The sequence below is a fragment of the Rhamphochromis longiceps genome, linkage group LG4 (assembly GCF_057381845.1).
Source record: "Rhamphochromis longiceps isolate RC_006_pf linkage group LG4, R_longiceps_female_GT1.1, whole genome shotgun sequence".
NCBI classification, from domain to species: Eukaryota; Metazoa; Chordata; class Actinopteri; order Cichliformes; family Cichlidae; genus Rhamphochromis; species Rhamphochromis longiceps.
The window spans coordinates 33,638,707-33,651,595 of record NC_140560.1 but is presented as its reverse complement, the minus strand read 5'-3'; the positions used below and the strand labels follow the sequence as shown (position 1 = coordinate 33,651,595).

Below are 12,889 nucleotides of genomic sequence, written 5' to 3'. Positions count from 1 at the left end.
ACTCCAAACACACCTCCAGGCTGTGTAAGGGCTATTTGACCAAGAAGGAGAGTGATGGAGTGCTGCGCCAGATGGCCTGGACTCCTTGGTCACCTAAACCCAGTCGAGATGGTTTGGGATGAGATATCAGATGTACGGCAGGAGCAAAGAGCAGGTTCAAATCAGGATCAGAATATTGATATTACAGAGATGCTGAGCACTTGTTGGCCCTTTTGCCTTCACTCTGCAGTCCATCTGATATTGTTGCGATTCTTTGCCAACAAATCTTTATTCAGATTTACTTCAGTGGCATATCTCTATCTTTGGGCAGGCTGTGTATCTCTGTATCTGCAAGCTGCTTTGTAACCCACCTCTACCCCAGCTACCCACATAGCAAGCAGGTCTGGCCCGGATCTGGTATCAAGCCGGTACTGCTGGCTGACTTCTGGCATGGTAAAACATATGACATCAAGATATGGGCCAGGCCTGGCATAGATGGCACTATGTGATGGCATGCCATATCTGGCTCAATTGTGGTTTGGTTTGGGAGGTGAAGCAGTTCACCTATTGATCACAAGGTTAGTGGTTCGATCCCTGCCTCTTCCAGTCTGTATGTCAAGTGTGAATATGTATAAATGTAGTTCGGAAGCACTCAGTTTAGAGAAAGTGAGTGTGGTGTGTTTGAGTAATCTGACAGAGTAGACAAGTGCTATATAAGAATCAGTCCATTCACTGTCTGAACAGAGTTTTGTCATGTTACTTTGCACTATTATGCACATTGTTATTACATGGCTTGATTAAGGTACACATTAGGCTGACATCTGGGGCCAGAGCTGAAACTGTTCTGGGCCAGCACAGGGCCAGCAAAAGGCCACTTGTGGACACATTGCTGGCCATGCGTGGGCCACATCTGGCAAACCTGATCTAGGCCACCAAAGGGCCGTCATTCTTTGCGGTATGTGGGCCATGTGTAAGCACATTGTGTGGGCCAGATCTGGGCCATACCAATTTTGCTATGTGGGTAACATCAGGTTTGTTGACAGTGATGATTCCTCTGTTCTGTGCTGAAGTCTTCCTGCTTCTTTTGCTGCCTCAGTATTTTAAAATAAATGCTTAGCGGGGCAGAATGGTCTCATGGGACAATAGAGACATACTGTCTGACATGATGGAAATTATGATCTTCTTTTGCTATAAGGGTTGTGCCCGATTTTTGGAAAGACTGTATTCCTTGAAATATTTGGAATCATTTCCTTTCCTTTCCTTTAATTACAGGGAAAGCCTCGTCCTGTTGTGACCTGGTATAAAGATGGTGTTCCCATGGAGGACCACACAGTGGGAACTCGTACCAGTGAAGTTGACACCATCCTCTTTATTCGCTCTGCCGAGAGGGTCCACTCTGGAAAGTACACACTGTCTGTTCAGATTGAAAACATGTCAGACAGCGCTGACATACACATCCAGGTTGTAGGTCAGTCCCTTCACCATGGCAACACCTTCTAAGCTTCACCTAAAGAATGTAAACTCGCACCTCATGTTCTCTCATTAAGATTAGAACATAGCACGTAATTCACAAAGTGCATGATTAATAACCTTTTTGAAATGGGATGAATCTTCGAGCTTGAATCTGTGACATGTCAAGAGTCTTTTTTTGTCAAATTTGATGATAATTCCTTATTTCATACTCTGAAGGATCTGTGACTCAAAGTAGCAAATCATCAAAGTGCTCAGTCCTCTCTCTCACTCTGTTATAATCCTGGCTCCTGCCTCTGTGGCCGCCAGCTCATTCACCAGCTTACTGCTCGTCTCCGCGGGTCAGGGTTCTGGGTGGATTATTTGGTGGGGCTCTGCTGAGATTATTTGCTTATAGACTTGGATTAGGTTTGGATTTTGAGGGCTATTCTGTCACTTCCTCTGCTGAGAAGGTTGAGCTAATAATGAGAGGCTCTGATCCCCCCCCTCCTCAGTTGATCTGTCACTGTACTCGTTTAGCAGGAGACAGTACAGGAGGGATTAAAGGGGAAAAACAGAAGCAGTGCTCACAGTTTGTACTGTACTCCAAAAGAAAAGAGTGTTCACAGCAAGATTAATGAGACACACTACTATGTTGCACTGTTTTCTTTACTGCACTGTGTTTGGTGAAGGCCACAGAGAAGGATCAGTGATAAATACACTGCATTTCTCTGCTTTGTTATCGAGGCATACTTCTTCTTTGTTACGTCTATGCCAACAGTTTTTCTAGTAATGTATGCAGCTATCACCGCCTTCCCTTGATCCTATTGTCTTTTGCTCTGCTAATCTGTCAATCTTTCTAATCTGTCTAATCTGTCAAATCTCTACGGCTGCAAGTGTTGATTTCTTTGTCTCACTGGGACTTCCCTGCTCCATATCTGTTTGTACATTTCTCCCTCTCTCAGCCTCTAAAAGCCTTGCCAACATCTATGTCTAGGCAAAGAAGAGAGTTATCTCAGCCAGCTATGCATGTGTGGAACATTTTTTCACCACCCTTGAGCTGTGCAGTTTAATGAACCTGTCTTGTTCATAGTTTCACACAAAATCCTCCACCTGTATCTCGACTCTGCCACTTCTCACAATCCCACCAGAAAAGCCTGGTCCTCCCATCGCCGTGCATGTCACAGATATCTGGGGCTTCAATGCTGCGCTGGAGTGGAAGCCGCCTAAAGATGACGGCAACTGTGAGATTATTGGCTACACCATTCAGAAAGCTGACAAGAAGACTAAGGTATGCATGACAGAGTGTACAGGTGGTACTGAGAGGGTTTGTCAAGCAAGGTAATTCGCTAATAATAGTGCTGGAGGCATGCAACTCCGGAGCAACAGTGTCTTTTAAATTATGCATCCAAGTACAAGTTGAACCAAATTCTTCTGTGTTTTGTTTTTAATGTCACTGGGATTAGATTTAATTGTTTTTGCCTGACATTTTCTATATTGTGGTTTGCTAAATGTTAAACAGCCAGGCACGCTCCATGAAGATCAGTCCTGCTTTGGGATCTTTTGCTGACATTAGCTGCTGCAGAATAAATTTGGAACGATCACACTGTGTCTGATCATCAGAAAAGAAACAGAATGTAAAAAAACCCCAAAAAATGCAAGCTTAAACTTTCTGTAACTACAGAAACAAAAACTGAACCTGATTTGTCCCATTTTGCCCATCAGGGTCGCCTCCTTGTGCACCTATGGATCACTTCCAGAGCTCACTTTTCAGCTTCTATGTTGAACTAACCCAAGTTTCATGTTAAAAAAAAAGCATCAATTTAATGTTTATATATATATATATATATATATATATATATATATATATATATATATATATATATATATATATATATATATATATATATATAATTATTCTGCTCATTGTTGTTACTCTCCCCCCTACAATTTTATGAACAATTTCTTGAAAGCAGTAAACCTCTAAAAGCCCACTTTACACTACAGTCATGGTAAAAAAGAAATCAACTGTCAGTTCTAAGTTTTTCAATCAGTTTGTCAATCAGCACATAATAAAGATCCTTGGAAGGTGTTAAAATTGGGTAAAATTACATATGAAATATTACACCCTGCCATTATTTATTTAATAAAAACTAAGTCAAAATGCAGAAGCAGTGTGCAAAAAAAGTAAGTACACCCTTACTGTGTCAACAGGAAATATAAGGGAAAGCGAAAGACAAGTGCATATAATCAAATGCATTTAATTAACTGATAGTTGATAAGTGAGAGCACTCCTGTAAAAGCTAGTCTGGAGCGTTCAGGTGTGTAGATACATTGCCAAGATGCAAAGACATCAGCTATCATGTTAAAGAAACAATATTTGCTGCCCATCAATCTGGGAAGGTGTTTTGAGGCTTTGAAGTCCATTATTCCAAGTGAGAAAGATTTTTCACAAGTGAAAAACATGTCATCTCCACACGGCATTCCCACTCTGGCTTCCTAGAAAATTTACTCCAAAGTCAGAATGTGCAATGCTCAGCGAATGTGCAAAAAACCCAACGTCGTACGTCGTACGCAAAGCCGTCGTACGCTACCATGGTCGTTATGTTGAATGAATCGACAGGAAGGCGGCCTAGAAGAACATAGATGTTGGGCACTGGAGATTCTTCAGCATATAGAGCTCCACCTCAGCTATAAGCCTCTTTGAACCTCTCCTTCTCTCTCATACATCAGGAGTGGTTCACGGTCTATGAGCACAACCGCAGGCCCAGCTGCACTGTGTCTGACCTGGTCATGGGGAACGAGTATTCCTTTCGAGTGTTCAGCGAAAACATCTGTGGCCTCAGCGATGAGCCTGGCATCAGCAAGAACACCGCTGTCATTACCAAAACAGGTAATGAAATCCCCGCAGAGCTCTGCTCTCTGTAACATGATAGTATTGCTTTTGATGCTGAGCAACATCTAACGCATGCTGAGCGGTAGACCACATTGTATTCAATTGAAAGATAAAGTGAGCATTGTGGTTTGTAAAGGGTACAGTAGTGAAAAACAGAAGCTACACTAAATAAAACGCAGCTTTGTATTATTTTCGCTGTAGAACACAGTAACGACATTAGAACTACCTATAATTAATTATCGGCTGTGATTAATTGCTTGAACATGGTTTAAAACTAAATTAATTCACACTGATTACGCTTAACAGAAATATTCTTTGACAGAGTGTTAAATACCATTTAATATTGGCCGCATATTATGAAAGCAACCAGGCTGGGAAATTAACACCTGCCACCAGCCAAATGCTGCTACTGTTTTTGTGTTGTTGCATTTGCTTACTCTCCCAGAAGACTTGGCAGCCCACCAGCCAATCTCTTTTGTGTTCCAAGCATCAGTCTGGCCTATAAAATTTGGAGGGTTGTTGATCGCGGTGCCCACCTGACCTGAGCATAAAACAAAAAGTCAGCTTCCTGCCTCGATAACTCAAAAGCCAGTTGAGAACAGTTGCTTGTGTGAGAGGATGCGGCGTGGATATTACAGACAAAACATTCCCAAAATAGTGGACAGTGACAACTGAAGGTTAATAATTATGCATTTCAGTCTATGTGTTACACATTTCCTGGACAGAATCGACTTTTACAGCGTGGTACAAACTAGCTTGGCGTCTTTTAAACTGAGGCATGCCCCACCGAAATGAAAACATCTTTCATCCACTACACTATGTAAGCCTTTTCAGCTACATGGCCTTCATCTGTCTTTTCATCATATTCTTCAGAAAATTCTCAGAATTATTTGAATTTCCTCTTAACCCATCAATGGGTAAATTTGTTGAATATCCATTATTGATACAAGGAAGCAAATTCGGTATTATTTCAGTCTCACATTCATCATAGAAAGACCTGGAAAGCACAGGACAAAAACCTTTGGGGAGTCAGCGTTAGCTTTTATGCTCCAGTCTGCTGGAGGACGTGTTGAAATCTTTAATCATAAACTTGAAGCTTACCTCTTTACCCTGCCTTTTGATTTATTTATGGATATATGTACTTTATTTTCATATATGTTGACTTTGATTATGTTTCATTATATCTGTGTTGGCATCAAGCAGTGTGAGTGTATGTGTGTCTCAACGTCTTCACCCCATGTCCAGGTTTGCTCTACAACACTTCACCCTACAAAGAGATAGACGTGAGCAGCTGTCCTAAATTCACAGCTCCCCTGGTGGACAGAAGTGTCATTGCAGGATACAGTGCCGCCATCTCCTGTGCCGTTCGTGGCAACCCCAAGGTATCTGAACTTTACTTTTTACAGGTGTGTGTCAGTGATGTCGTTTTTTGGGCATTTGATTGGAGTTCATTTACAACCCAAGGTATTTATCCTTCTGCTCTTAATTATTTGTCTTTTTATATTTTTAAGATATAAAATAATTTTTAAAAATCGGTTTAAAAATTGGTCTGTAAAACCAAGCAACAAGGTATTTAGACTGTTAGGTATTTAGACACCAATCAGTATGTGGATTTTGATGGTAGTTTGTGTGCGGCTCACAGATTCAAACATATCTAGAAAACCTAAAGATAAAATATAGAGAAGTGTGCTTCCTAGTTTATGCATGACGAGTAAAATAAATGTGAAATAAAGTGAGTACAATGTGTCCTAGTGTGGTTGTGTTAAGACAAAAAAAAAAAAAAGTCATGGCTGTCAATAAAGCAGTGCTGAATGCACAAAAGGTAACCCCCAGCTGTTTGTTGCAAATGACTATACTACACACTACAGCACCATCGTGTGTGGACTTTACCTGGATTGGCCTGTGATAGCTGCACTGCAAGGGTTTGCCACAGATTTCCTGCTTTGTGTTTTTTTTACAGGTTTTGAGTGTCAAGCAGTGAGTGTGTGAACAGTCAGAAAGGATTTTGATGCCTTTGCTGCAGGAATGTATTTTTATGTAGGAAGCTAGAACAAGAGGTGGAGCAGCTAGATCTTTTAGCGCATGTATTTTTTTTAATCACACAAAATCGGCAAAGATTTGTCAAGGCGAAACGTTGACCTAATTTCACCTCCTACCCTCCTCCCTCTGCTCTCTCCTACCCTCCTGACGTCCCTCGCTGTGTTATCCCCCCCTCCCCCCCCCCCCCCCCCCCCACGCGTACACTCACACACCCTTCTCCTCTCCTTTCCTGCATCCCACCAATTTTGCTTGCTCCTCCAACATCCTACTGTGCCTTAGCCAAAGATCATTTGGATGAAGAACAGAATGATCATCGGTGAAGACCCCAAGTTTCTGATGCAAAACAACCAGGGAGTGTTGACTCTGAATATCCGCAAGCCAAGCCTGTTTGATGGGGGCAGATACTCCTGCAGGGCCATCAATGACCTCGGGGAAGACGAGGTGGAGTGCACTCTGGAGGTTCGAGGTATGTCGATGTAGTTTTCACTTCCCACAACAATGTAGTTTCAAAGCTAAAGCATGACCTGAAGTCAGGGCAAGTCTCTCCCTGGCAGGCTTCAATAAAGCTCACCATGACAAATCTCCATCCCCTCAACCCCTTTTGCCTGAGCTGTTGTTCAGGCGAAAGCAGAATTCCTTTTCCTGTGCTAAATATAAATCACCTTATTGTATTTGTCAGAGAAAGTTTCAGAGCCACAGATGACTTTAAACAGGATGATCTGCTGGCCCCTCGTGCTGATTTAAATTTCTCTTTTTCTCCACAGTTTTACAAGAGAAAGGGGAGGAGGCGAAGAAATGAGCGGCACTGCGAAACAGCAGAGGATACAGTTGAACAGGAATAGTAATGGATTATGTATAACGGGATAGTCATGAATAAATATGATTAAAATAGATCACTTGTGAGGTTCTAAAGCCACCCCGTGCACCCCCCACCCCCCTAAACGCATATGCTTGCCTTTCACCGCTGCTATGATGAATGCCATATCAGTAATATGCCATAAATTCTTTCAGCACGCTGCCACCTTGTCACTCCCTGACTGAGAGAACCCACAGTGTAGAGTAGTAGAGCTGCCCTGCTGTGACCACACACACAGATGGATCCTTCTTATCTGTGAAGTGGACCTGTCACTGAACACACTTATAAAACAGCCTTTCATCCATTACGGCTCCCTGTGTTGTCTGTTTTGTGTCCTGGACGTTTTTATAGGTTGGTATGAATTTATGATTGGGATGCAGCTGCAGCACTGAAAGCACCGCAGTGTGACTGACCGGCTGTACGCACGCCCCTGTTTCCTCGCTGTGGTGTGTGAGCAGGGGCCTGTAATGGTTCAATGGAGGGATCAATATTCAGTCAGGCATAGCCGACATCATGGCGTAACCAGGATTAAAGAGGTTCTCATACACAGATATAGCCCTGCTGCTCCACCACACGCACACACAAAGTACCAGTGTTGACTCACAACGCACTCTCTTGCAGTATTTACCCATTCCCTCATGCTCTCATACTACATTCCTCATGGCATGACCTATACTGGTGGGCCTTTACAGAAACATGGTTTACACTCATGCACATGCGAACACAAACATACACACTCCAAATCAGGGTCTCATTAGCATCACACACTAGAGACTAATTAATGCACCCATCAACACTGCCCTAATTAGCTCTCCCACGTCATTACTGAGCAAACGAATTACCGCTAATTTACACACCCGCAAAACAAACACAGCACCGTCTCTGCTGGGAGAGTCCGCGGCGGCTCGCCTCGCACACCAAATTAAAGCCTCACCGATGTGCTGCAACTCCGACCCAAGTGTGCCTGCCCTCCCTCACACGCACACACACCCTAACTTCACCTGACTGAAGGAAAAGCTCAAGTTGGAGAGTGAAAGTGTGAGGTGTGACATTTGTGAACTAGGGCAAATACATCACCCTCCCTTGGAGATGTGAAGGTACTTTTTACTCTCGAGACCTGCCCCACCGCTGAGTACATCAGGTCCCGGTCTCTTGTCTCTCCAGCAGAGGGGGTAAGAGCACAGTGACAAAGAACACAACTGACCACCATTAGGGTCTGTGCTGTAATTGTGAGTGGCAGGTTATTAAGCATCATTACATTACTGATGCACCGCTTATCGAAATGCCAAACCTGGCTCCCAAACTGTGCCAATCTTCCCGTAACTCTTGGCACTCATCCTGAAACACTTCCAAGTACAAGAAATTGAATTTCCTCCTTTACATCGCAGCATAAAGATGAGTTGAAATAGGATGAGGCCATATGTGGCCAGATAAAGCGGGGAAATCCTCCAGATACCTGAAAGTAGGCCATGATTGGTTACACAGTAGACCTGCAGTGCGGTACAAAGCTTATATTTTGAACCCTGTCGAGCAGTAAATGACTCTGCGAGTATGTGTGTGTGGATTATGTGTGGTGTTGATATAATCGTATTGTCAGTTAACCCGAGACACAGCGTGGTGTGTTACTCTGCTGATTGACACATTAAAGCGGCACTGAAGATACACCGCGTGCCACTTTGCATGGAAGTTTTGGGAAAAACAGATTCTTTGGGGAAAAAAACAGCATGTAACCTCGATACTCCACCTGAATCTTACCCTGTCTCAAAAGTGATGTTCTGTTGCTAAGCAATCAAACTAATTGTATCTACTGGCATCATCCACAAGCCGTAGGAAACGTTAAAAACATTAGAAGGTGCTGGTTTACAATGCCACGATCAGTGTTTATGTGTGTGTGCGCGTGTGCGCCTCTTGTCTTCTCACACAGTTCGGGAAGCTTTAAGTTGTAAGCAAGAACAAAAAAAATTATAGAGCATTTTGTTTCCCCTCATTCCCTGTGACACACCTTAAGGCTCTTTAAGTTTGCGATGTCTGGATGAATAATTAATGAGGAAGCATGGCAGCTCAGGAGTAAAGCACCAGCTTCTTCATGCACACTGTATCTGCTCTGCTGTCTTTCCAATATTAGAACAGGCCTGCCTCAGACGACGACTAAACAAAGAAAAGTGACAAGACAAGTCTTACCACCAGGCAAAGGGAAAGGGTGGGAGAATCAGTAGGGTGCAAGCACTGTTGTGTCTGTGTGCGCGGGATGTGTGAGTGCTCGAGAAAGACAAGCGATACCAGAGAGACAGAAACAGACCTCCTGAAACAGTAGAACGGAGGGAACTATAATTATGCAAGTAATTATACATGAAATCACAGACTTGGATTGAGAGAGGGAGAGAGAAAGAGCACTGGAGGGAAAAAGCCTTGCAGTGAGTCTCATCCGTGTAATTGCAGTATAGGAACTAAATGAAACAGAAGGGGAACACACACATTACATTGGACCATCCACCTGTTTTCTCTCAACGTCACACCAGGTCCAGCCAGCTACTTTTAATCTACATCCAGGCTATTGCACAGTAATTCTGTACATTTCACCACATGGACTTTATGTCTTCATCTTCTGGTTACTGTAGTGTGCTTTATTGAAGATCACTGTGACTTATACCCTGTGTCACTCTGTTCATTGATTAAAGAGCCCGAACCCTCCCGCAGCTCATGATCCAAATAATGAGCACACTGTATCTGCAGGGGGGTGGGGGGCATAAAGTAGAGAGCTGCCCTCACATTTCACAATAATGACAACTTCATGACTGCATGCGGCTGACAGAAACAGCTCTGTTTCTGCTAACGGTGGCACAGCGCTGTCATACCTCTGCAAAGGAAGATTCCCATTTTTAGAGCTCAGGTGAGCGCTTAGAGTTTGCAACGTTGGCATTTTGCCAGCCGGATCAACTTCAGGTTCGACTCGCTTATGCACTAAAAAGCAAACAAACGTAAAGCTTGGAAATGTTTGCATACACAAGTTATACATGAGTAAATGAGAGATACAGCTTTCTGGGCTGAAAAGTGAAGCCAGTTCAGAAGCTATAGACTGTATATAAAAGATGGGTAGCGGTTAAAGATGTTAACTTCATTATGGTCTCTTATAGGCATGGACACAGACAACTGGAGACTCAGTGTCCATAGTTTGCACACTGTGTTGTAAATTATCCACAAAAAACAAGCAGACATTGGGATGTTTGCACTGACCCGCGTGCATGCCATCTGATGATGAAGTTCACGCCACTCAAACGTGAGGAGATCCTAGCAGACTCATAGATGTTGAAAGCATAATAAGTTCTTTAAACTAAGCATTTTTGCCTTTAGTGTCTTTGCCTGTGGAAAATGGACTGTCACATTACGAAAGGGTTTACTGCGGTCACAGAGACAAAGCTTCCATACAACCAGGAAGATTTCTGAAACTGCAGATTTAGCCCCCTGCTGGCTATTAGAAAGAGCCACTTCATTTCTCAAACTTTTCTGGGGCTATATCTATCTTTTATACACAGTCTATGGCAGAAAGTCTTTTGCACTTTAAACCTGCTGTCTTTTTAATGCAGAGCAGGGACTTCTCTGGTTGAATGGGTAATTCAAATTGGATAGAAGTCTATGTCTCTATAATATTACAATTTTGTGAAATCCTCTGGCATGCCTCATTCCTCAAAAGGTGCCATTTGGTAGCTGCATGCCTCACCAGGTTATGACATAAGAGCCATGGGAATCTAACTCCTGCAGTTTCTTTCTAATCCTAACCAAGTAGTTTTTATTGCCAAAACCTAAGTAGTGGGTGAAAGTGAGTGAAAATAAAATAAATTGGAAAAAGGGAAACCAAATGCTAAACAGAAAGGTATAAATGACATGAACTGATATAACTCTCATGTGGTCTTTGCATATCTGCAAAACATTATTTTTCTGAGAATAGGCAGCCTTTGCATCAAGACACCAGTGCCCAAAGACACCTTATGTGCAATGTGGAAAGGAAGAGGCATGTGATAAACTGTTATTATTTAATGCAGAATCACAACAGCAGCTGCCTGAAGGAGCTTTCCATTGTAAGGTAAAGACCTTATAATAACAGAAAATCCCAACCCCCTTAGAGCAAGGAGGTGGCAAAAGTGGGAAGGAAAAACTCCCTTTTAACAGGAAGAAATCTCCAGCAGAAAAAAGGAGCAGCCATCTTTAAATAGCTTACACTTATGACATAGTGTTTAAAAACCAACATCACTATTTGAACCACTATGTCCATCTTTTATATACAGTCTATGGCTCCATGCAGCCAACAGAAACAGGTACGCCCTCTTATCACAAGGTTGCTGTGGTATTGTTAGCGTCTTTAAATAGTTTATACTATTAGAAATGTGCCTTTGTGTTTTGGTTCAGTATAGGCTGATGAAACAGCAGAAACAGAGTTTTTCGTTAGCCCCTATGATGTACTCTGTACTGTGTAATTAATTAAATATTGTAATTTTAAACGGAACTTTCAATAGTTTAATGCAGGGGTCGGCAACATGCGGCTCCCCGTGGTTTGGGAAAATAAATTAGAAGTATTTAGCTAAAGTGTATTTTATTTATGTTAGTTCTTTTTTAACTTGTTGTTCTAAATTGGAAGATTATTGTGATATTGAAATATAAAAATACAATTATATTCTTTCATTTTTTCATCGCTCAAAACAAGCGTCACACTCGCAGAAGCCGGTGTACCCGCCGAAACGCCGTGCATTTATCGAGACTTTCAACCCCAGGTGGGCCAATTATGGATCTTCGGATTCACATTATGTCAGCAGCTATTCTCCACCGTGAACCATGTTAAAAACTAAAACCGCTCACGCCTCACAGATGACAGCTTACAGTCCTGTGTAAAGATGAAAGTGACTTCGTACAGCTCCGATTTTCAGACGCTGTACGCAGAGGTTCGGGAGCAGAAGTCCCACTGTAAACATACCACGGCAGACCCGACGATGTTTGCATGAATGCGCTTTTCAGCATCTCTTTATTGACCACTTTTCACACACGGTTGCTGTACGCATACAGGCGGCTGTAGCTTTTCAGCTCACAGCCCGACACACACCAACAACAGCATAGACGGCACAGACGTTAAGGCGGCGAGGCGTGATTGCGGGTGCCGCTCAGGTGCGTCCGCCTCTCCTGCAGCGACACTGCAGACCACGCCCCGCCACACACATTAACCAGGTAAAATACATATTTAGGCAGAATTATGCAAATATCTATTTTTCATTTTTTTCAGCAGCATAGTGCTTTTTTTTCAATTATTTTTTAAAAGTCAGGTCAAGGCTCCAAAAGCCCAAAGGCGATATAAGGGTGGCGGCTCACAACAGTTTTTGTTTGCTACATGGATCATTTTAGTTCAGCTGGGTGTCTTTTCTTATGTTATATTTCTTTAAGAGCTCAAAATGTGTTAATTACATAAATAAAATGTAATTTTCTCTGTAGCACTTCATGGATTGCATAAGAAACACACCTTAGTTGGTCACACAAAGCATAAAAGTAAAAAACAATATATACAGAGTTATCTGCATTTTAGATGTCAAAAAGTATTTGCGGCTCCCAGTGTTTTCTTTTGCATGGAAACCGGCTCCAAATGGCTCTTTGGGTGTTAAAGTTTGCTGACCCCTGGTTTAATGTAA

The 12,889-nt window shown here is 42.6% G+C and overlaps 1 protein-coding gene across 1 annotated transcript in view; it reads left to right on the top strand.

Moving 5' to 3' along the window:
* The window catches only part of mybpc2a (myosin binding protein Ca), a 39,010-nt gene extending 31,504 nt beyond the window's left edge, over window positions 1-7,506 (top strand). The window contains exons 21-26 of the mRNA XM_085405294.1: window positions 1,252-1,447; window positions 2,580-2,719; window positions 4,162-4,321; window positions 5,570-5,706; window positions 6,644-6,830; window positions 7,129-7,506. Coding sequence (XP_085261420.1) covers window positions 1,252-1,447; window positions 2,580-2,719; window positions 4,162-4,321; window positions 5,570-5,706; window positions 6,644-6,830; window positions 7,129-7,163 — 855 coding nt within the window. The 3' untranslated portion in view covers window positions 7,164-7,506. The remainder of the gene's footprint in view (window positions 1-1,251; window positions 1,448-2,579; window positions 2,720-4,161; window positions 4,322-5,569; window positions 5,707-6,643; window positions 6,831-7,128) is intronic.
* The last annotated feature ends 5,383 nt before the right edge of the window (window positions 7,507-12,889 follow it).